Raw genomic sequence first — 22,406 nt, 5'->3', positions numbered from 1 at the left:
ATATTAGCAGTCCGTATAAGTCTTTTGTGAATTTATTGATTTAGCAAATTTACTTTAATGTCTTACCTTTTCTAAGTTAACTTATTTAATTTAAATATTATGATCCTCTAATCTTTCCCTCACTGCTTATCTCCGCTGTTAGCAAGGGGAAATGCAGCTTATACGGGTGTGGTTCATCAAATCGACAGTGTCTAGGTCGACAATGTTTAGGTCGACCACTATAGGTCGACAGTCACTAGGTCGACATGGATGGAAGGTCGACAGGGTTTCTAGGTCAACATGTGCTAGGTCGACAGGTCTAAAGGTCGACATGAGGATTTTTTATTTTTTTATTTTTTGTGTCGTTTTCTTCGTAGAGTGACCGGGATCCCAAATTAGTGCACCGCGTACCCTCGCATGGCTCGCTTCGCTCGCCATGCTTCGGGCATGGTGCCTTCGCTTCGCTCGGCACACTTTACCGTTCCAATCGTAGTCCACGTGGATCGTTAAGTATGAAAAAATTCAAAAAAAGAAAAAAATGTGAAAAACTCATGTCAACCTGTAGACCTGTCGACCTAGCACATGTCGACCTAGAAACCCTGTCGACCTTCCATCCATGTCGACCTAGTGACTGTCGACCTATAGTGGTCGACCTAAACATTGTCGACCTAGACACTGTCGATCTTCAGACCGGATCCCGCTTATACAGCAGGACTTGTCTGTGTACATTCATGGAGAGAGCAGAGGGTTTGTGTGTTTTGGGACAAGTCAGTATGAATAAAAAGACTTTTGCTTAGTGTTTAGTGGTCTTTTAACATTTCTTTGGAATATCCACAATATGTATATATTTTGGCAAAATTATATAATTGTTTCTCATGTCAGGATTTAAGTAATTTTGCAAAGAAAAGAAAGTCTAGGCGGTAAATTACTAAGAATCATGTTTAGTCGAGATTGCATTACCATGCCAGTTTAGCCTATTTTTGCTACTCCGATATTTACTAAAGCCAAAAAGGGGCATAAAAACAACAATCCAAACACAAATAAATGATCAAATCACACAAATAGAAGTTAATAAACCATCAAACCATTTCACAGCTACTTTCCATAGACAGGAATACAACTCATGGATTTACTAAGAATCATGTTTAAATACATATTAGAACACAGAGAAAACGCTGACCAAAATAGAAGAATCAAATAGACCTGCATGTGAGCATCCTTTTATACAGAAGCAGTGCCTCCGTGTGTTGCAGTGTAAAGAAATAGTTTAAAATTTGAAAAATATGCATGTTGTCCTCCCCCAAAAGTATGACAGCCCTGGACCTATAAGCAGGGCCTGAAAAAACGAGGGGAAAAAATGTGTACTGGTCCCCTGTATTTCCAGTAACCAGCACTGGGCTCAACGTGGGGGGAGAGGTAATGACAAAGCAGGTAGACATACATCACAGGATCCCCCTGCCAAAATCTGCCCCCAACTAGTCTGCCCAGACAGGGGATTTCCTCAGAAAGTGGGGACCCCCTCAAAAAAGGGATCTATCCTCCCAAGTATACTCCTGAATTGAAGTCCGGGCCTATGCTCTCACCACTGTTGGCAATGGGTGTGGCGTTCATAGTGTTAAAAATAAAAGAAGTGTCCGTTACAGTGAAACTACAGTTCACAGCAAGCCTTCCCCGCAAGCTGGCACTTTGACAACCACAAGTGCCAGCATTACTTGGCAGTAAGGGCCCGCTGACACCTGTAGTCCCACTGTAAAGAAAATGTAAAAAAATCATAACACACACACACACACCAAATAATGGTTATTCCTTTATTTCACACTCACACTGTATACTTACCCCTACTCCATGGAGCAGGTGGATCTTCTTCTCCAGTAAGCATCCAGTGCAGCGGACTCACAAGCACTTGCCCAGAGAATAACATTTCCCACATGGTTTCCTGCACATGAGAGATGATTGGCTAATATGACTGGCTAAGAATCACTCCTCTCGCAGCCAATAAGCGAGTCTGGGGTATACTCGGGAGTGGGTCCCCAGTCTGGGCTGACTAGTTGGGGGTAGGTTAATGTTTTAGCAGGGGGACTCTGTGATATGTGTTTGTGTGTGTCCCATTTGGTAGAGCCTGGTGCTGGACCTCCATCCGTTTTTTTTCCCTTTTCCAGGACCAGAACCGGCTCATAGGTCTGGCTTGTTATAATTTGGGTGATGGGGTTTCATGCTTATAAAAAATAGACATTTCTCTTACGTCCTAGAGGATGCTGGGGACTCCGTAAGGACCATGGGGGTATAGACGGGCTCCGCAGGAGATAGGGCACCTAAAAGAACTTTGACTATGGGTGTGCACTGGCTCCTCCCTCTATGCCCCTCCTCCAGACCTCAGTTAGATTCTGTGCCCAGAGGAGAAAGAGTACAAAGCAGAGAGCTCTCAAGAGTTTGCTGTTTTAAAGAATTTTGTTAGGTTTTTTATTTTCAGGGAGTCCTGTTGGCAACAGGCTCCCTGCATCGTGGGACTGAGTAGAGAGAAGCAGAGCTGGCTTGTAAGGTTGGGCACTGCTTCTAGGCTACTGGACACCATTAGCTCCAGAGGGAGTCGGAACACAGGTCTCACCTGGGGTTCGTCCCGGAGCCACGCTGCCGTCCTCCTCACAGATGCCGAAGATAGAAGCCAGGTGAGTATTGAGGAAAAGACTTCAGGCGGCAGACGACATCAGATCTTCATGAGGTAAGCGCGCAGCGGTAAGCTGCGCGCCATTGCTCCCAGACACACACACACAAGAGGCACTGTAGGGTGCAGGGCGCAGGGGGGGGGGGGGGGGCGCCCTGGGCAGCAATAAACCTCTATTTGGGCATAAATATGTTGGATTAGGCTGTGGGACAGTAAATCCACGGACCCCCGCCATTTTCTTACAATATCATGAGGGGACCGAAGCCCGCCGTCGGTTGGGCGGGGCTTGATCCTCGGCACTAACCAGCGCCATTTTCTCCACAGAGGCTGCATGAGAAAATGCTGGCTCCCTGTTCTCTCCCCTGCTGAGCTTCACAGGCTGGAAAAAAAGAGGAGGGGGGCACATTGGCGACGCAGTGAGTGGAGATTAACATTATAAATCTATAAAAGCGCTATCTGGTCATATATTCCAGTGTTTGGGCGCTGGGTGTGTGCTGGCATTCTCTCTCTCTGTCTCCCCTAAGGGCCTGGTTGGGGTTTTGTCCCCTTATAGGTAACCCCCTGTGTGTGGGGGGTGTCGGTAAGTGTGTCGACATGTCTGAAGCGGAAGGCTTCTCCAAGGAGGAGGTGGAGCAAATGAGTGGTGTGTCCCCGTCGCTGGTGCCGACTCAGGATTGGATGAGCATGTGGCATAGGTTAAATGCAAGTGTGACATCTTTACATGAAAGGCTTGATAAGGCTGAATTAAGGGGAACATCAGGGGGTCAATCCTCGGATTGGACCGATTCACAGGGCCCGTCGGGGTCTCAAAAACGTCCCTTAACACAAGACACTACTACCGACACGGACTCTGATTCCAGTGTCGACTATGACAAAGTAAAATTGCACCCTAGGGTGACTAAGACCATTCAGTGTATGATTGTGGCTATTAGGGATGTCTTGCATATTGAGGATGAACCCTCGGTCCCCGACACAAGGGTATACATGTTTAAGGAAAAGAAACAGATTATTAATTTTCCCACATCTCATGAATTAAATGAATTCTTTATAAAAGCTTGAGAGACTCCGGAGAAGAGGCCGCAGATCCCCAAAAGAATTTATATGGCATACCCCTTCCCTAAACAGGACAGGGAGATTTGGGAATCACCTCCCACTGTGGACAAGGCACTGACGCGCTTGTCCAAGAAGGTGGCGCTACCGTCTCCTGACACAGCTGCCTTTAAGGACCCTGCAGATCGTAGGCAAGAAACTACCTTAAAGTGTATTTATTCTCATACGGGTGCTGTACTACGACCGACGATTGCGTCGGCATGGGTGTGTAGCGCAGTTGCAGCTTGGGCAGATGAGCTGACAGATAATTTTGAAAATATGGATAAGGATACTATATTCTTAACTCTAGGCCATATAAAAGACGCAGTCTTATTTATGAGGGATGCTCAAAGAGACATTGGATTGCTGGCTTCTAGGGCCAATGCCATGTCGATCTCAGCGAGACGATCCTTATGGACTCGCCAATGGACGGGTGATGCGGATTCCAAAAAGCATAAGGAAGTACTACCCTATAAGGGTGATGTATTGTTTGGGGATGGGCTGACGGACCTGGTTTCCACAGCTACAGCAGGTAAATCAATTTTTTTACCATATATTTCCCAACAGCAAAAGAAAATGCCACCCTATCAGATGCAGTCCTTTCTGTCGCACAAGTCCAGAAGAGGTCGGGGATCCTCCTTCCTTGCCAGAGGTAAGGGCAGAGGCAAAAGAGCACCGGCTTCGGCAGGCGCCCAGGAACAAAAGTCCTCCCCGGCTACTCCAAAACCCACAGCATGACGCCGGGACTCCCCTGAGGGAGTCCGCACCGGTGGGCGCACGTCTTCGACTTTTCAGCCAGGTCTGGGTCAGCTCAGACCTGAATCCCTGGGTGTTAGAAATAGTTTCCCAGGGTTACAAACTGGAATTCGAAGAGGTGCCCCCGCGCCGATTTTTCAAGTCGGCCCTACCAGTTTCCACGTCGGAACGGGATGTAGTGTTAGCTGCAATTCAAAAGCTGTGTATACAGCAAGTGATAATCAGGGTTCCCATGAACCAGCAGGGAAGACCCTCTTTGTGGTCCCGAAACCGGACGGTTCGGTCAGACCTATCTTGAATCTGAAATCCCTAAACCTGTACATAAAAAGATTCAAATTCAAAATGGAATCGCTCAGAGCGATAATAGCCAATATGGAGGAGGGGGAGTTTATGGTGTCTCTGGACATAAAGGATGCGTACCTTCATGTCCCCATATATCCCCCCCATCAAGAATTCCTGAGATTCGCTGTACAGGATTGTCATTACCAATTTCAGACGTTGCCGTTTGGACTTTCCACGGCCCCGAGGATTTTCACCAAGATAATGGCGGATATGATGGTGGTCCTGCGCAAGCATGGAGTCACAATTATCCCATACTTGGACGATCTCCTGATAAAAGCGAGATCAAGGGAGAAATTGCTGAGCAGTGTGGCGCTCTTTCTGAAAGTGCTCCAGCAACACGGTTGGATTCTAAATCTACCGAAGTCACAGTTGATTCCGACAACTCGACTACCGTTCCTAGGTATGATACTGGATACGGAACAAATGAAGGTCTTCCTTCCAATGGAGAAAGCCCAGGACATCCAGAACATGGTCAGAGACCTGCTGAAACCGAAAAGGGTGTCTGTTCACCAGTGCACTCGAGTTCTGGGAAAGATGGTGGTGGCCTACGAGGCCATTCCATTCGGAAGGTTCCATGCAAGGACTTTTCAATGGGACCTTCTGGACAAGTGGTCCAGGTCCCATCTACACTTACATCGAAAAATTACTCTGTCCCCAGGGGCCAGGGTGTCTCTCCTGTGGTGGTTGCAAAGTGCTCACCTACTGGAGGGTCGCAGATTCGGAATTCAGGATTGGATCCTGGTTACCACGGACGCGAGCCTCCGAGGATAGGGAGCAGTCACACAAGGAAGAAATTTTCAGGGACTTTGGTCAGACCAGGAGTCATGTCTACACATCAATGTGTTGGAACTCAGGGCCATATACAACGGTCTTCGACAAGCGGAGAGTCTTCTTCGAAACCTACCGGTTCTGATTCAGTCAGACAATGTCACAGCAGTGGCTCATGTGAACCACCAAGGCGGGACAAGAAGCAGAGTCGCGATGGCGGAAGCCACCAGGATTCTTCGCTGGGCGGAAAATCACGTGAGCGCTCTGTCGGCTGTCTTCATTCCGGGAGTGGACAACTGGGAAGCAGACTTCCTCAGCATACACGATCTCCATCCAGGAGAGTGGGGACTTCATCAAGAAGTCTTTGCAGACATAATACGTCTTTGGGGAACTCCTCAAATAGACATGATGGCGTCACGCCTCAACAAAAAACTTCGGAGGTATTGTGCCAGGTCTCGGGACCCTCAGGCAGTAGCAGTAGACGCTCTGATAACACCGTGGGTGTTCAAATTGGTCTACGTGTTTCCTCCTCTTCCTCTCATCACAAAAGTGTTGAGGATCATAAGACGAAGAAGAGTACAGACGATACTCGTTGTCCCAGACTGGCCTCGAAGGGCCTGGTACTCAGATCTACAAGAGATGCTCACAGGAGATCCCTGGCCTCTTCCGCTGAGGGAAGACCTGTTGCAACAGGGGCCCTGTGTATTTCAAGACTTACCGCGGTTACGTTTGACGGCATGGCGGTTGAACGCCGAATCCTAGCAAAAAAAGGGAATTCCGGAAGAGGTCATCCCTACTGTAATAAAGGCTAGGAAGGAGGTGACGGTTAAGCATTATCACCGTATCTGGCGAAAGTATGTGTCTTGGTGTGAGACCAAGAATGCACCTATGGATGATTTTCATCTGGGTCGTTTTCTCCACTTCCTACAAACAAGAGTGGATATGGGCCTGAAATTAGGCTCTGTTAAGGTGCAGATTTCGGCCCTCTCGATTTTCTTTCAGAAGGAATTGGCTTCTCTTCCAGAAGTCCAGACGTTTGTAAAGGGAGTGCTGCACATCCAGCCCCCTTTTGTGCCTCCAGTGGCACCATGGGACCTCAACGTGGTGTTGCAGTTCCTAAAATCACACTGGTTTGAACCGCTTAACAAGGTTGAGTTGAAATTTCTTACTTGGAAGGTGGTCATGTTGTTGGCCTTGGCATCGGCAAGGCGAGTATCAGAATTGGCGGCTTTGTCACACAAAAGCCCCTACTTGATTTCTCATGTGGATCAAGCTGAATTGAGGACATGTCCGCAATTTTTGCCTAAGGTGGTTTCTTCATTCCATGTGAATCAACCTATTGTGGTGCTTGTGGCTACAAGTGACATGGAGGATTCCAGATCCCTGGACGTAGTCAGGGCCTTAAAGATTTATGTAGCCAGGACGGCTAGAATTAGGAAAACAGAGGCCCTGTTTGTCCTGTATGCGGCCAATAAGATTGGCGCACCTGCTTCGAAGCAGACTATTGCTCGCTGGATCTGTAATACGATTCAGCAGGCTCACTCTACGGCTGGATTGCCGGTACCAAATTCGATTAAGGCCCATTCCACTAGGAAGGTGGGCTCTGCTTGGGCGGCTGCCCGAGGCGTCTCGGCATTACGAGCGGCGACTTGGTCGGGGTCAAACACTTTTGCTAAATTCTACAAGTTTGGTACCCTGGCTGATGAGGACCTAGCGTTTGCTCAGTCGGTGCTGCAGAGTCGTACGCACTCTCCCGCCCGATTGGATGCTTTGGTATAAACCCCATGGTCCTTACGGAGTCCCCAGCATCCTCTAGGACGTAAGAGAAAATAAGATTTTAAACCTACCGGTAAATCTATTTCTCCTAGTCCGTAGAGGATGCTGGGCGCCCGTCCCAGTGCGGAAACTCTGCAAGACTTGTATATAGTTGTTGATTACATAAGGGTTATGTTACAGTTGGAATCGATCTTGGACCGTTGCTGTTTTTTGTTCATACGGTTAACTGGTTATGTATGATCCAGGTTACATGGTATGATTGGTGTGGGCTGGTATGAATCTTGCCCTTGGATTTCCAAATCCTGCCTTGTAGTGTCCATCTCCTCTGGGCACAGTTTTCTAACTGAGGTCTGGAGGAGGGGCATAGAGGGAGGAGCCAGTGCACACCCATAGTCAAAGTTCTTTTAGGTGCCCTATCTCCTGCGGAGCCCGTCTATACCCCCATGGTCCTTACGGAGTCCCCAGCATCCTCTACGGACTAGGAGAAATAGATTTACCGGTAGGTTTAAAATCTTATTTTTTTACCATTTCATTACACTTTAACACACAGAAGCACTGATCTGTGCAGACTTCTGCAGTACATGCAGCTTCACAGGCAGGTCTATTGAATTCATCCCAATGCGTCTGTACATGCACACGGGCGTGGTATGAGTTGCCGGCGGTCGGGTCCCCGGCGGCCAGCATATCGGCGCTGGGATCCCGACCGCCGGCTTGACGACAGTGGGGCGAGCACAAATGAGCCCCATGCGGGCACGGTGGCGTACTGTGCGCGCCACGCTATCTATTCTCCCTCCAGGGGGTCGTGGACCCCCAAGAGGGAGAAAAGGTGTCGGTATGCCGGTTGTCGGGATTCCGGCACCGGTATACTGTGCGCCGGGATCCCAACAACCGGTATACTGAATATCACTCCATAAACACGACTAAACACAATTCCATGGAGAAACACGAATCAGTGAAATATGAATATTAGTGACTCTGTGTGTTTAATCAAGAAAAACTTACACACAACACATTGATGCCCAGCGGGTTAATTCTTGACCAAACACGAATCTTAGTAAATTTAGCCCTAGTATTTAGGACATTTTGATGACAAGGCTGGATACAGCCCTATCAAATACAAAACAAACCAGCGATAAATCCTCTTTTAAGTTCACAGACCATAGTGGAGGAAAACCGAATGCAAGAAATTTGAAGGATTTTTCAGGTTCAGAATTCAAGCAGATGCAAAGTATCCATCGTTTACGGATTAATTCCAGAGAAGGTAAAGTGAACTTTTGTTCTTTAATAAGGACGAATAAGAGCAAGTCATTGTCCAGTGAGAAATTATTGTAACAGAGTAGAAAATATTATTTGCACAAGTGTGTTTTTATGTTTTTTACTTGTGTTTATATTTGCTGTTTTTTATGCTAAAAAAAAATTCTGTGCATTTAGCAAATGCTTGAAATAGTTAAATGCCAGATATGGGTATTCTAGATGATTTACAGATACAAGATCATTTAAATTGGACGTACAGTATGGCTGTTTTTTCTGCATTAGATATACATTGTTATACTGTGCGTAAGCGCAAAAAGAACATTCAGATGTCTTTATTGATTTTTTCGCGTATCCTCTGCTTAACACTCCTTTGCTTGTGTTATTGAACCATCAAGAAGGTGTAACTATCTGTCTCCCTAAATAAAAATTGGATTTCTGAGTATTTCAGAAATTGGATTTTCGAATATGGGAGATTCAACCTGTATATGCAACAATGATGACGACTTTAAGCAGCACTGAACAAACCACTTGTGAGTGTCTGTTTATTGATTCACTTTCAGCTGCTAGTACATCAGCCATTAACATCTTGACTGTTAGACCAATTAATTAGCATCACTCTATAGACTATTACAGGAAAGTCAAGCTGTCATTTAATTTTAAAGGGACAAACCACAGATATATTGAATTGTTTTTATATACAAGCTAAATGAGACTATGGGGTATATGCAATTAGCGGCGAATCGCGGCAAATTATCGTCCGTTTTTCAACTCAACACAATTCGACAGGCTAATTTCGGCAAGTGGGTGCCGAAATTGACCATATGCAATAAAAAACGGATTCAACAGTCCCGCGGCCGAAAAACGGCCGATTTGATGGATTTTGATCCGGTTTTTTAAAAACGGGAAAAAACAGGAAAAACCCGAAAAAAAATGGCGTGGGGTCCCCCCTCCAAAGCATAACCAGCCTCGGGCTCTTCGAGCTGGTCCTGGTTCTAAAAATCCGGGGGGGAAATTGACAGGGATCCCCCGTATTTTTAAAACCAGCACCGGGCTCTGCGCCTGGTGCTGGTGCAAAAAATACGGGGGACAAAAAGAGTAGGGGTCCCCCGTATTTTATACACCAGCATCGGGCTCCACTAGCTGGACAGATAATGCCACAGCCGGGGGTCACTTTTATACAGTGCCCTGCGGCCGTGGCATTAAATATCCAACTAGTCACCCCTGGCCGGGGTACCCTGGGGGAGTGGGCACCCCTTCAATCAAGGGGTCCCCAGCCACCCAAGGGCCAGGGGTGAAGCCCGAGGCTGTCCCCCCCCATGTAAGGGCTGCGGATGGGAGGCTGATAGCCTTGAGAAATGTGAAAGAATATTGTTTTTTCCTGTAGTACTACAAGTCCCAGCAAGCCTCCCCTGCAAGCTGGTACTTGGAGAACCACAAGTACCAGCATGCGGGAGAAAAACGGGCCCGCTGGTACCTGTAGTTCTACTGGAAAAAAATATCCAAATAAAAACAGTAGACACACACCTTGATAGTAAAACTTTATTACACAACTGCCGACACAAACATACTTACCTATGTTGACCCGCCGACTGCCACAGTCTCCGACGATCCGGGGTACCTGTGAAAAAAATTAGACTCACCTGATCCAGTGTCCGGGAGATAATCCACGTACTTGGTAAAAAAAGAAAACGCATACCCGACCATGCCGGACTGAAAGGGGTCCCATGTTGACACATGGGACCCCTTTCCCCGAATGTGCCGGGACCCCATGTGACTCCTGTCACTGAGGTCCCTTCAGCCAATCAGGAAGCGCTACTTCCGTGGCGCTCACCTGATTGGCTGTGCGCGTGTGACCTCAGACAGCGCATCGCACAGCTCCCTCCATTACTTTCAATGGTGGGAACTTTGCCGTCAGCGGTGGGGTTACCCGCGGTCTGCCGCTGACCGCGGGTGACCTCACCGCTGACGCAAAGTTCCCACCATTGAGTATAATGGAGAGGCTTTGCGAGGCGCTGTCTGACAGCTCAGATGTCCAGCCAATCAGCAGAGTGCCAGGACGTTGCGCTCGCTGATTGGCTGAAGGGACCTCGGTGACAGCAGTCACGTGGTGTCCCGGCATTCGGGGAAAGGGGTCTGATGTGTAAACATGGGACCCCTTTCAGTCCGTGGTTCGGGTAAATGCGGTTTGTTTTTTTGCCAAGTACGTGGATTTATATCGACACTGGATTGAGGTGAGTATAATTTTATTCACAGGTACCCCGGATCGTCGGATCAGGAGACGTGGCAGTCGGCGTGTCAACATAGGTAAGTATGTGTGTGTCGGCAGGTGTGTAATAAAGTTTTACTCTCAAGGTGTGTGTCTCCTGTTTTTATTTGGGTATTTTTTTTCCAGTAGTACTACAGGTACCAGCGGGCCCGTTTTTCTCCCGCATGCTGGTACTTGTGGTTCTCCAAGTACCAGCTTGCGGGGAGGCTTGCTGGGACTTGTAGTACTACAGGAAAAACCAATATTCTTTACATTTTCTCAAGGCTATCAGCCTCCCATCCGCAGCCCTTGGATGGGGGGGACAGCCTCGGGCTTCACCCTTGGATGGCTGGGGGGGGGGACCCCTTGATTGAAGGGGTCCCCACTCCCCCAGGGTACCCCGGCCAGGGGTGACTAGTTGGATATTTAATGCCACGGCCGCAGGGCGCTGTATAAAAGTGACCCCCGGCTGTGGCATTATCTGTCCAGCTAGTGGAGCCCGATGCTGGTGTATAAAATACGGGGGACCCCTACTCTTTTTGTCCCCCGTATTTTTTGCACCAGCACCAGGCGCAGAGCCCGGTGCTGGTTTTAAAAATACGGGGGATCCCCTGTCATTTTTCCCCCCGGATTTTTAGAACCAGGACCGGCTCGAAGAGCCCGAGGCTGGTTATGCTTTGGAGGGGGGACCCCACGCCATTTTTTACCGGGATTTTACCATTCCATCTAAAAAAAAATATATATATATTATTTTTAAAAATATATAAAAAATACTTGTGCCTCCAAAAAAGACAAACCAAGTACCTAATCCCTTCTAATATAAATAGATATGCTATTACCAATAAAAAAAACACCCAAAAAAACATGTTTTAATTTTTTTTTATTAGTTTCACAAACCAAAGTGTGGCGGATTGAAAATGACGAATTTACTGTCTAAAAGCACTGTTGTCGAATTTCCAAACTTCAATTGAATATACTTTGGTCGAATTGCAGCACTTGTATCATTGCAGAAAAGTCGAATTTGACAAAAGTCGAATTTCAAAAAGTCGAATTTTGAAAGTCCGTTTTTTTGACGGAAAGTACTGAATTGCATTGACAATTTTTTTTTTTGGCGAAAAAGTCCAGTTTTTCGCCAATTTCGGGAATTCGCCCGCAATTGCATATACCCCTATCACTTTAATTAAACTGCCTTGAGTACTAACACATATGAGTAGTAACTGCATTATAGCCTACCTACATTTCCATGCAACATGCATTCCACTCTACATACAGTATGGACATAAGTACACTTTTTTTCTTGTGAGCATCTTTTATTACATAGATCAAAGGTGTATGTACTGTATTCCTTAAACTAGGGACAGTTACCAGCATTAATTTTGCTAATCTGGTTTGCATACCTCTCAACTTTCCCAATTTCATCTTGACTTTCTTTATATGTGGGCTCTGTCCTGCCTTCCTGATTTGCACTGCATTGTCCTCATTGGCCCCCTGTTATCCACGAACAAGCCTTCTCTTTTTTGGCAGCACTTATGTACATATATACTATGACCATAATACATTTTTTTTTTTTTTTTTTTTTTTTTGAAAGAATATTTTATTGGGTGAAATAGAATTTGGTTACAACTCGTGAGGGAAAAACAGCAGGCTTATTACAAAATCTTAGTCAAACATCATTATACTGTAACAAGCGTCTGCGGTCTGATATATATCATCGAAGATCAATAGGAGTGTAACTCATTATAACATTGAGATAGAATTTAACATTTTATATATGTGGAGAGGAATATACTGGTCAAAAAACTGATAGAAAAAATATGTGTAGTAGATTGTAGGAAAGATGGAAAAAGAAAATAGTATAGAACTTTAGTGATTATGCATGGGGAGAGACAGGAAGGTAGTAAGGGTGCAGATAAAGAGAATAAGAGAAAGAGAGGGGGAGAGAGAGGGTGATAGAGTGGGTAGGGGAAGGTAGGATTGGGGATAGGAATTACAAAATCGGAGATGCAATCATAAGATACAAGTAGTGGGGGGGGGGGGGGGGGTTTGCCAGTCGGGGTGTAGCATCATGCTAGGTGTATTCAGATGATTTTAGATGGTTGACAATGGAGGTTCGGCGTTGTAGTAATCGGTCCAAAGTGACCAAACGCGGATAAATTGAGTCGGGGTGTCATGAAGGACTGAGGAGATTCGTTCCAGTCTGTAAGTTGACCATATGGCATTGATAGTAGCAGGGACGGGAGGGGGGGTTGTGGATTTCCAGTGCGATGCGATCTGACACTTCGCTGTGTTAAGTATGTGGTTGATTAGTTTGAGCGTGGGACGTGGAAGGTTGGGGATCGGTCTAGCTAAGAGAGAATAAAAGGGTGAGGAGGGCATATCAAAGTCAGTGATATTTTTAATTAGTTTGTATATTTCCTTCCAGTATTGACTTATAACAGGACACGTCCACCAAACGTGTAATAAGGATCCTCTCTGGCCACATTGTCGCCAGCAAAGATCTGAGGCATCAGGGAAAATTGCACGGAGTCGGGTCGGCACCAAATACCATCTGGTATATAATTTATAAGCATTCTCTTTAATGCCCACTGAAATTGAGCATTTTGATATGGCCAGTTTAATTAGGGACCAGTCTTCGGGGGTGAGAACCTCCCCCGTGTCATTCTCCCATGCCAATTCGTGGGATTCCTTAGTAGGTTGATTGTGTGATAGCAAAATCTGATAGATTGACGAGATAAGACCTCTAGATAAGTGATGTGAGCGACATAGGGATTCGATAGCTGAGGTGGGTGTGAGGGGAGTGCCTGGGGAGGAACGGTGGAGCGAGTGGTGGAAATGTCGGATTTGTAAAAATTGGTAAAAAACTCTGTGGGGGAGGTTAAAGCGCGATTGTAGATTAGCAAAGTCCGGGAAGGTATGTAGGGGAGCTAAATCCAAGGGAAACAAAATATTGTGGGCAGTCCAATGTGGGAAATGACAGTGATCTATACCAGGAGTGAAGATAGGATTGTTCCATAAGGGGACCAGGAGGGGGTGAAATGAGCGGAGTTTGTATAATCGTGTGCAGTAGTCCCATATGGATAGCGTGAATCGTATTGTGGGGAGCATAGTTGAGGTTGGTGGGCGTTGTGTACGCAGGCACCATAAGAGAGTGGAAGGGGAGTATACCGATAATGTGTGGGCTTCTATATGTGTCCATACTTTCTGATTGGGCGGAGCATGCCAGTGAATGCATGATGCTAGGTGGGTGGCTCGGTAGTATTTGATTAGATCAGGTATGCCTATACCTCCTGTGGATTGATGTTTGTGTAGTATTCGCATCTTAACTCTCGGTTTTTTGGTTGCCCATATAAAGTTTGAAATGTCGCGCTGCAGATTTTTAAGGACTGACGTAGGGATGTGGATTGGGAGCGTCTGCCATAAATATAATAAGCGGGGTAGAACGTTCATTTTGACCGCCGCAGTACGTCCAAACCATGAAATATATTGTTTATTCCACGCTAATAGGTCCGTTTTGATAGAGGCAAGCAGTCTTGGGAAGTTGGCTGCGTATAGTCGGGGATACGATTTTGTTAGATAGACTCCCAAGTATTTAAGCTTCTCAGGTTGCCAGCGGAAAGGGAAGTTCATTTGAAGTAGTGTTAAGTCTGAGTTTGGGATGTTGATGTCTAAGAATTCTGTTTTATCTGTGTTGATGTTATAATTTGAGTGTGAGCCATAAATGTGGGTCTCCGCAAATAAGGTTGGGAGGGAGACAGTGGGGTTGGTCAGTGTCAATATTACATCGTCCGCATACATTGCTATCTTGTGGTCCGAATGACCTACTCCTATACCTGTGATGTTGCTATTAAGCCTTATTCTGGCTGCGAGAGGTTCCATGACAAGGGCAAACAACAAGGGAGAGAGGGGGCAGCCCTGTCGGGTGCCGTTTTTTATTTGGAAGGGCTCGGAGGCGAGGCCATTTACTAGCACGGAAGCGGAAGGGTTGTGATAGAGGGAGTTAATACCATTGAGAAAAGCACCTCGAAATCCCATATGGTGTAGGGTTTGAGTCAGGAATGGCCAAGCCACCCTGTCAAAGGCTTTCTCAGCGTCGAGCGCCACCACCAGGGTCGACAGCGAGCGGGTTGTTGCTATTTGAATAAGGTTGATCAGACGCCTCGTATTGTCGGAAGCCTGCCTGTTGGGAATAAAGCCCACCTGGTCTGGGTGAACCAAGGACGTCAATATAGGGGATAGACGCATGGCAAGAATCTTAGCGAAAAGTTTTAAATCAACATTTAAAAGAGAGATAGGCCTATAATTGCCCATCTCTAGTGGGTCTCTCTGCGGTTTCGGGATAATTATGATGTTGGCCCTGGTGGTGGCGTCATCGAGTGTGCCTCCCTCCAGTAGTTAGTTGAAAAGGGGGCGAAGCATAGGTAGTAGTGATTCTGCAAATTTTTTGTAGTATAGGGCGGTGAAGCCATCAGGCCCTGGCGCTGCAGAGCGGCGTAGCGATTTGATGGCTAATCTAATCTCTTCATCAGTGATCGTTGCATTAAGGCTTTGAAGCTGTGCCACGGATAGCGTGGGTAGAGAGCATGAATTCAAATATTGGGTAAGAGAGGTGATATCTGATGGTACGGTAGAGGGGCTGTGTGAGAGATTGTAGAGTGATTCGTAGAATTGGCGGAATTGTTTGGTCATAACTTGAGGGTCATGGGTAATAGTGCCGTCTGTGCATTTTAGCTTAAGAATACGGTTGCGGGTGCGTTTAGCTCTCAGCTTGCGAGCCAGGATGGTGTCTGCTTTATCTGACTTTTCATAAAAAGTTTGTCGAACCCACAAAAGAGTTTGTGCTGCCTTTTTAGATAAGATTTGCGATAGTTGTCCCTTAACAGCGAGTATCTTTAGATAAGTGCGTCTTTTAGGATGATTGTGGTGTAGATCTGTCAGGGATGTTAGTGCCTTTTCTAGCTCTAGTATGCGTGACATCTCTGACTTCTTAGATGCAGCTGACAAATTGATAAGGGTGCCTCGGAGGGTAGCCTTATGAGCTTCCCACAGGATGGATGTGGGGATATCAGGGGTAGTGTTGAGGGTAATAAAATCCGTGAGAGCTGTAGTGATAGTCTCAACATTTGATTGTTTCAAGAAGAGGGATTCATTCAGTCGCCAGTGGCGGGTAGGTCGGGGGCCTATATGAGAAGAAATTTCTAGTTCGATTGCTAGGTGATCTGACCAAGGTATAGGGAGGGTCTGAGCGCCTACAAGAGATTGAGATGTGGCACGGTCTACAAAAAAGTAGTCAATACGAGTGTGTAGGTCATGGGGGGGAGAGTAGTGTGTGAAACCTCTCGCATTGGGGTATTGTACTCTCCATGCGTCATATAGATCGTGAAGGGCCAATTGTGACATGAGCGCCTTAGATGTCTTGGCGTGTTTGGGGGGAGTGTTAGAGGAGCGTGATCTATCTAGTTTGGGGTCCGTGCTAGTATTAAAATCCCCTCCTATAATGGTAAGTCCTCGGGGCATCTGGGTAAGTTGATTAAAGAATGTGGCATAGAGGGATCCCTGTTGGTCATTAGGGGCATAAACTGAGGCCAATATAATTGGGGCGTTGTTATACGTACCCTTAAGGATAAGAAAACGACCCAAAGGGTCGGAGATAGAGTCATGTATGGTGATAGGTGTGTTGTGGTGGATGAGAATCGCAGTACCTCGTCGTTTAGCGTTCATGGAGGAGTGAAAGGCCGTGGGATATTGTTTGGTCGTGAGGGAAGAATGGGGAGTCTTGAGATGTGTCTCTTGTAGCATTACAATGCTAGATTTACGCCTGTGGAGGTATTGAATGGCCATAGCCCTTTTGGTTGGAGAGTTAAGACCGTTTACATTGAGAGTTAAAACTGTCAACTTCATGGTGGGTCAAAAGAGAAAGAGCACAGTAGCAGATGGGGTTCACACCCCGACCGGCGGGAAGGGCAGGGAGGGAGAACATGGAGAGGGTTAAAGATAGTGAGAGAGGTGTTAAGGAACGAGGGGGAGAGAAGGAGACCTACTCCTATAGTGGAGCTAGGTCCATTGTAGACAGAGGGAGTGTCGTTCTGACACATCCATCTGAGTGTGAGGGTGTGTAGAAACAGCAAAATTCGTTGAACGTGAAGCTTAGAGAACATATCAAATTAACAACTAAAAAGAACGGGGTGGCCTAAGGGAGAACAGGGGCCAACATGTTAACATATTAATGCCTGAGGCAAGAAGATAAAGAGAAGAGGAAAGAAAAAGGGCGCCAGGATTGTCTATAGAATAATTATCAAACTTATTGTTAAAGAGCATCAAGAAATATATGAAGAATCAACATTAATAGAGTGTGGAGCGGTGTTTTCTATATTAGTATGACTAATGTAATTAATGTAGTTAAGCCGGGGTCCATTCCTTCGATGGTGCCACGGGTCTAGAGGGTGAAGTAGGTTGTCGGCATATTTCTGGAACATCTTCTAGAATACCAAACGACTTCAGTAAATCGTATCCTTGATTTGGGGTCTTGACAGCGTGGGTCGTGCCATTTCTGTTGACCAATAATTGGAAGGGGAAGCCCCACTTGTATTTAATAGAGTGGGTTCTCAAAGTCTTGGTGACATTCAATAGATCTCTTCTTTTCTTTAGGGTCGATGGTGCTAGGTCCTGAAAGAGTTGAAGCTGAGACCCAGAATGGGAGACCGTTGAGAGCCCTCTAACAGCAGTCATGATTTGCTCTTTCGCTTTAAAATAGTGAAAGCGGAGGATAACGTCCCGTGGTGGTTGGGTCGAGGGCGGTTTTGGACGGAGGGCCCTATGGGCTCGGTCTAAATGAAGAAGGTCCACTGAGATGTCAGGGCTTATGTGGAGAAAAAGGTCCTTTAGGTAGGCTGGTAGTGCGTCGGCAGTTATTGTTTCCGGTATGTTGCGTACGCGGATGTTATTCCGCCTATTTCGGTTTTCAATATCTTCGAGCTGGTCTTTATATGTTTCCATCTCTGCCCGTAGATCCGTAAATTCTTGATCCATGACGCTTTGGTATTGGCAGATTTCATCTACCTTCTGTTCGAGAGTGCCCGTTCTGGAACCTAGGTCTTCCAATTCCGATTTAAAATCTGCTAGGGCCGATCTCATCTCTGACTGTATCGTTTTAGTGACTATAGCGATCACATCCTGAGCCGACAAAGGGGGGTCGGTACGAGAGGCACCAGCCATGTTCAGAGCGCTTTCAGCTCCAGGTGATTGTTTCGGGAGAGAGAACCTGCTTTTTCCCACGCCCTGATAATACTGGGTTTGGATGGAGCAGGGGCCTTTCGGCGCTTCTGTGGCATTCCGTGAGAAAAAATAAAAGTGAAAATGGAAAGTTCTGCAATACGGAATGAGTGTTATGGGGCTTCCCGTGAAAAAATGGCAGTTAAGGTCTCATTGAAGTAGATGCATTAGAGGTAGATGGTGTTAATAATAGCGGCGTGCAGCTGAGCCCCCGTTCAGGTCAGGCCACCCCATGATTTAGAGGTAGATCTTCATCAGGCGAATTAGAAAAAGCGCATGTAGTGAGGAACTGGGCTCTGTAAGATAGGAATGGAATGGAGGGCGCGGATGAGCAGCACCATCCAGAGGGAGCGGGGGGGGGGGGGGGTTCAGGAGCTGTGCTTCGAGACGGTGGTATGTCGGCCGGCGGCTCAAGGGCCGTGTGTGTGCTCCCAATATAGCAGAGGCACAGGGTCCCAAGGAATGTCCAGCGGGGTCCCCCAGCCAGGATCCACAGTATTCGGCGTGGGCGGTGCTGGTGGTGTGGAGCTGCTGCCTCTGCCACCTCTAAGATGGCCGCTAAGCGGGACCGTTTAGTGGAGTGCGGTAGAAGCCTGGCAATTCAGGCAAGAGTGTCCAGTGGTGGCCGAGCCCGGCCGAGCAGTACAAACGGTGGTGTGGTGCCTGCTATTAGTGATTGCCACCTCCAATATGGCCGCCGGGCAATGCACTCGTGTTAGGAGTGCTAAAATGTGATCAGGGTGAGTGTGGGTAGTTGTGGGGGGTTGTGTACCTTTGGGGGGGGGTCCGGTGGCATGGAAGGCCTCCGCAGCGTGTGTGGAGGGTTGCGTTGGTGGTGTGGAGCTTGCCGCGGCCGGACGCCACCTCCAAGATGGCCGACGGGCGGGTCCGTGCGCCGAGTGTGGAGGAGCTGTGGCGAGGGTCGGAGGTCGGGCGGGTTTGGCAGACGCGTCCGGCGGTGAGCGGAGCCCGGAGCCGTCGGGTGGAGTCTCACCGGGTCTGTCCGTTAGGTGCAGCTTGCTGTGCAGGGCCCGTCCCGAGAGTCTGCCTCTTCCAATATGGCCGCCGCACGGAACACTCCCGGCCGGAGCAGCACCCAGCGCCGTCTACTGGGTGAGTGTTATTATTAGAGGCAGCAATAGGCAGTTAAGCACCATTGGGTGGGAGGGGGTCCTGCATCCGGAGGGTATTCCGTGGCCTGCGGAACGGTAGGAGGCCGCGTCGGGTCCACACCAAAATCGAGGCCCCAGGCTGGAGGGTGCGACTGGGCCTCAATCCGCAGGAGCTTTTTCCAGTTGCTCCCCGATTCTGAGGTCGCAGTCTAAGTTTCCCCCTGAGTGCTGCAGGTGGGGGTCTACAAACTGGGGTATTTTGTGAGGGGTTTTGGTTAAAATTAACCAGTTTAAGCCTCTGGGAGTGGGGAGCTCAAGGCAAGTGTGTCTGTTCCTCACAGTAGCTAGGCCACACACCCCGACCATAATACATTTTGAGTGATGTGGGTTGTAACGTGATCATTTAATCCACAAGTGGAGGGTAAACAAGTGGTCCAAGTGCTTTCCTTGAGATGGGCATACACAATACAATCATCTGGCAGATCATCTGCCAGATCTGGCTGCTTGGAATAAAAATCTGGTAATGGATGAGAGCAAATGTCAATCAACCATTTGCTCAGTGGACAAATGACAACTGACAACCTGTCAATCAGACAAATTGGTTAAATCACAGATTTAACCAATTTGTATGAATGACAGTTTTTGTCCGTTTTCCAGTGTTTGAGAGCAAATGGTCGATTGTCATTTGCTCTGATCCATTACCAGATTTTCATTCCAACTAGCCAGATCTGGCAGATGATCTGCAACATAATTGTATAGTGTATGCCCAGCTTTAGTCCTGATGTGAAGTGGGGCAAAGAACAGACTCAAGTGGAAGGCCGTCCAGATGAATGGCCACTTACCAGCAAACAATAGTAGCTGGCTGCCAAAAGCTCTGTAAAGATATTGAGGAGCTACAATAAGCCCAAGAGGACCAAAATAGTAGAGCAACACATAATAACTTGTGCATTAGGGGTATACCAGATGTAGTTTAATTCCATTCATTCAGCTCTGTGTCAAAAGACTTATTTAGTATATACCCCTTGCAACTCCCGAACAAGGCTCGGTGTGCACATTCAACTTCACTCACAGGATTTCTGCTAACCCTGGGATATTATTTTAAGACTACATTATTAGACTGCTAAGGAAGATATCCTGTGAGAAGCCTGGAAACACAATATATCATGTTTTACAGCGCACTACCAAAGTTCCCGGACTTATCTGCACATAAACCTTTTACCACCCTACTATGACAGCAAAATATAAAATACACATAGGAATTTCCTTTACTGATTTGTTACAGAACTGATTTGTACCAAACACTTCTTACAAAGCTGCTATCGTGCCTGTGGAAGATACCAGTCTTGCTTCACCTTCCCAATGACAGCCTTTTTTGGGAACATCTCCTTCGCCAACTGCCATGACCATCACCAAAGCCTCCAGTTCAAGATTGTCCATCTCAGGGAGCTGACTAAAAAATAGTTTCCTGTACCATATTCTTTTGAAGTTAAAGTGACACTTACATCTAAACTATACTTAATAGAGCTTAGACTTAAGCATAATACCTTGACCAGCTGCTCTTTCAGGTGCCAGCTAAGTTAAAGAGAATTAAATTTGCTTGAGTTCAACCAAACAGTCAAGACCATAAATAGTTGGTGCATTAAAAACTCTTAACAACCAACTTGTATATGATGCCACGGCCATTCATTTGAAGATTCATATACTAACCATTACAATATTTCTCATACGTCCTAGAGGATGCTGGGGTCCACTTCAGTACCATGGGGTATAGACGGTTCCGCAGGAGCCATAGGCACTTTAAGACTTTATCAGAGTGTGAACTGGCTCCTCCCTCTTTGCCCCTCCTCCAGACCTCAGTTTAGAAAATGTGTCCAGGCAGACTGGTCGCACTCTAGTGGAGCTCTACAGAGTTCTACTAAAAGACTTTGTTTAGGTTTTTTTATATTACAGGGAGATTGCTGGCAACAGTCTCCCTGATTCGTGGGACTTAGGGGGAAGAAGTAGGAACCAACTTCCTATATAGTTTCATGGCTCTGCTTCTGCTGACAGGACACCATGAGCTCCTGAAGGGTACTGAACACAAGGCTGCGGCTATGCGCTCACTCCCACAGCACACCGTCCTGAGCAGCATGAATTCTACTCTCACTGGCAAAAGGTAGCATGCTATTTGTCCTATACCCCAGCCAGTATAAATATAGAATGTATAGCCTGAGGGGAAACGCGCCATTACAGGGGGCGGAGCTTCTTCCTCGGGCAGCCAGCACACTTCTCAGCGCCATTTCCTCCCAGCAGCAGCAAGGGAAGACACGCTGATCCTCCTATCCACGTCTGAACAAGTATCAGGGTGCAAAAAAAAGGGGGGGGGGAGTGTATTGTTTAGGTGCTAAAACCTATTATTGGCATTGTATAAACGCTTGAAACGTCTCGGTGTATAAAATACGATACACAGGGATTTGTTATTTTGGCGCTAAGTTGTGGACTGGCAATTCCCTTCTGTGTCCCTCTGACAGATTTTACTGTGGGTCTGCCTCCAGTATCCCCGGGGTGTCTGTGGGGCTATTTTGCACTGTGTAGCATGTCTGAGGCAGGGAGCTCTTCCCCTGAGGAAGCCATTTTAGGGACACAGGGATGTAATGTGGTGGCGCTGCCGTCGCACCACGAGCCTGAATGGGTGAAAGAATTACGTGATAGTGTGAATCATATTAGAAAGAGATTGGATAAATCTGAGTCTCATGCAGAAAACTGGAGAAAATCCGTGGAGGACGTGATTTTTAATAATTTTGCCGTTTCATCCATAGGGGACCCCTCTGGTTCACAAAAAAGATCATTTGCACAAGTAGTACAGAATGATACCGACACGGACTCTGATTCCTGTGTCGACACTAGTGATTCCAGGGGAATTGATCCAAAATTAGCAAAAAGCATTCAATACATGATTGTTGCTATCAGTTAGAGGTTACAGAGCCCCCTCTTTTTCCACAGGAGAAGGCTTACTTTCATAAAGAGAAAAAACCTGATGTAACCTTCTCTCCTTCTTATGAATTGAACAGACTCTTTGAAGGAGTCTGGACAAAACCTGAAAAGAAATTCCAGATTCCCAAAAGAATTCAGGCAGCTTACGCCTTTCTTGCTGAGGACAGAAAAAAGTGGGAAT

General features: G+C 46.9%; 1 protein-coding gene across 4 annotated transcripts in view; it reads left to right on the top strand.

Moving 5' to 3' along the window:
• The window catches only part of TNRC18 (trinucleotide repeat containing 18), a 1,076,633-nt gene that overhangs the window by 500,143 nt on the left and 554,084 nt on the right, over positions 1–22,406 (top strand). For all 4 annotated transcript variants that reach the window (XM_063934091.1, XM_063934092.1, XM_063934093.1 and 1 more), the window contains one exon: positions 8,522–8,633. In XM_063934091.1, the coding sequence (XP_063790161.1) occupies positions 8,522–8,633 (112 nt within the window). The remainder of the gene's footprint in view (positions 1–8,521; positions 8,634–22,406) is intronic.

This window comes from Pseudophryne corroboree, chromosome 7 (assembly GCF_028390025.1).
Source record: "Pseudophryne corroboree isolate aPseCor3 chromosome 7, aPseCor3.hap2, whole genome shotgun sequence".
In the NCBI taxonomy this organism is placed as follows: domain Eukaryota; kingdom Metazoa; phylum Chordata; class Amphibia; order Anura; family Myobatrachidae; genus Pseudophryne; species Pseudophryne corroboree.
Note: the sequence above shows the minus strand (reverse complement) of the source record. Positions and strands in the feature narration are given on the sequence as shown.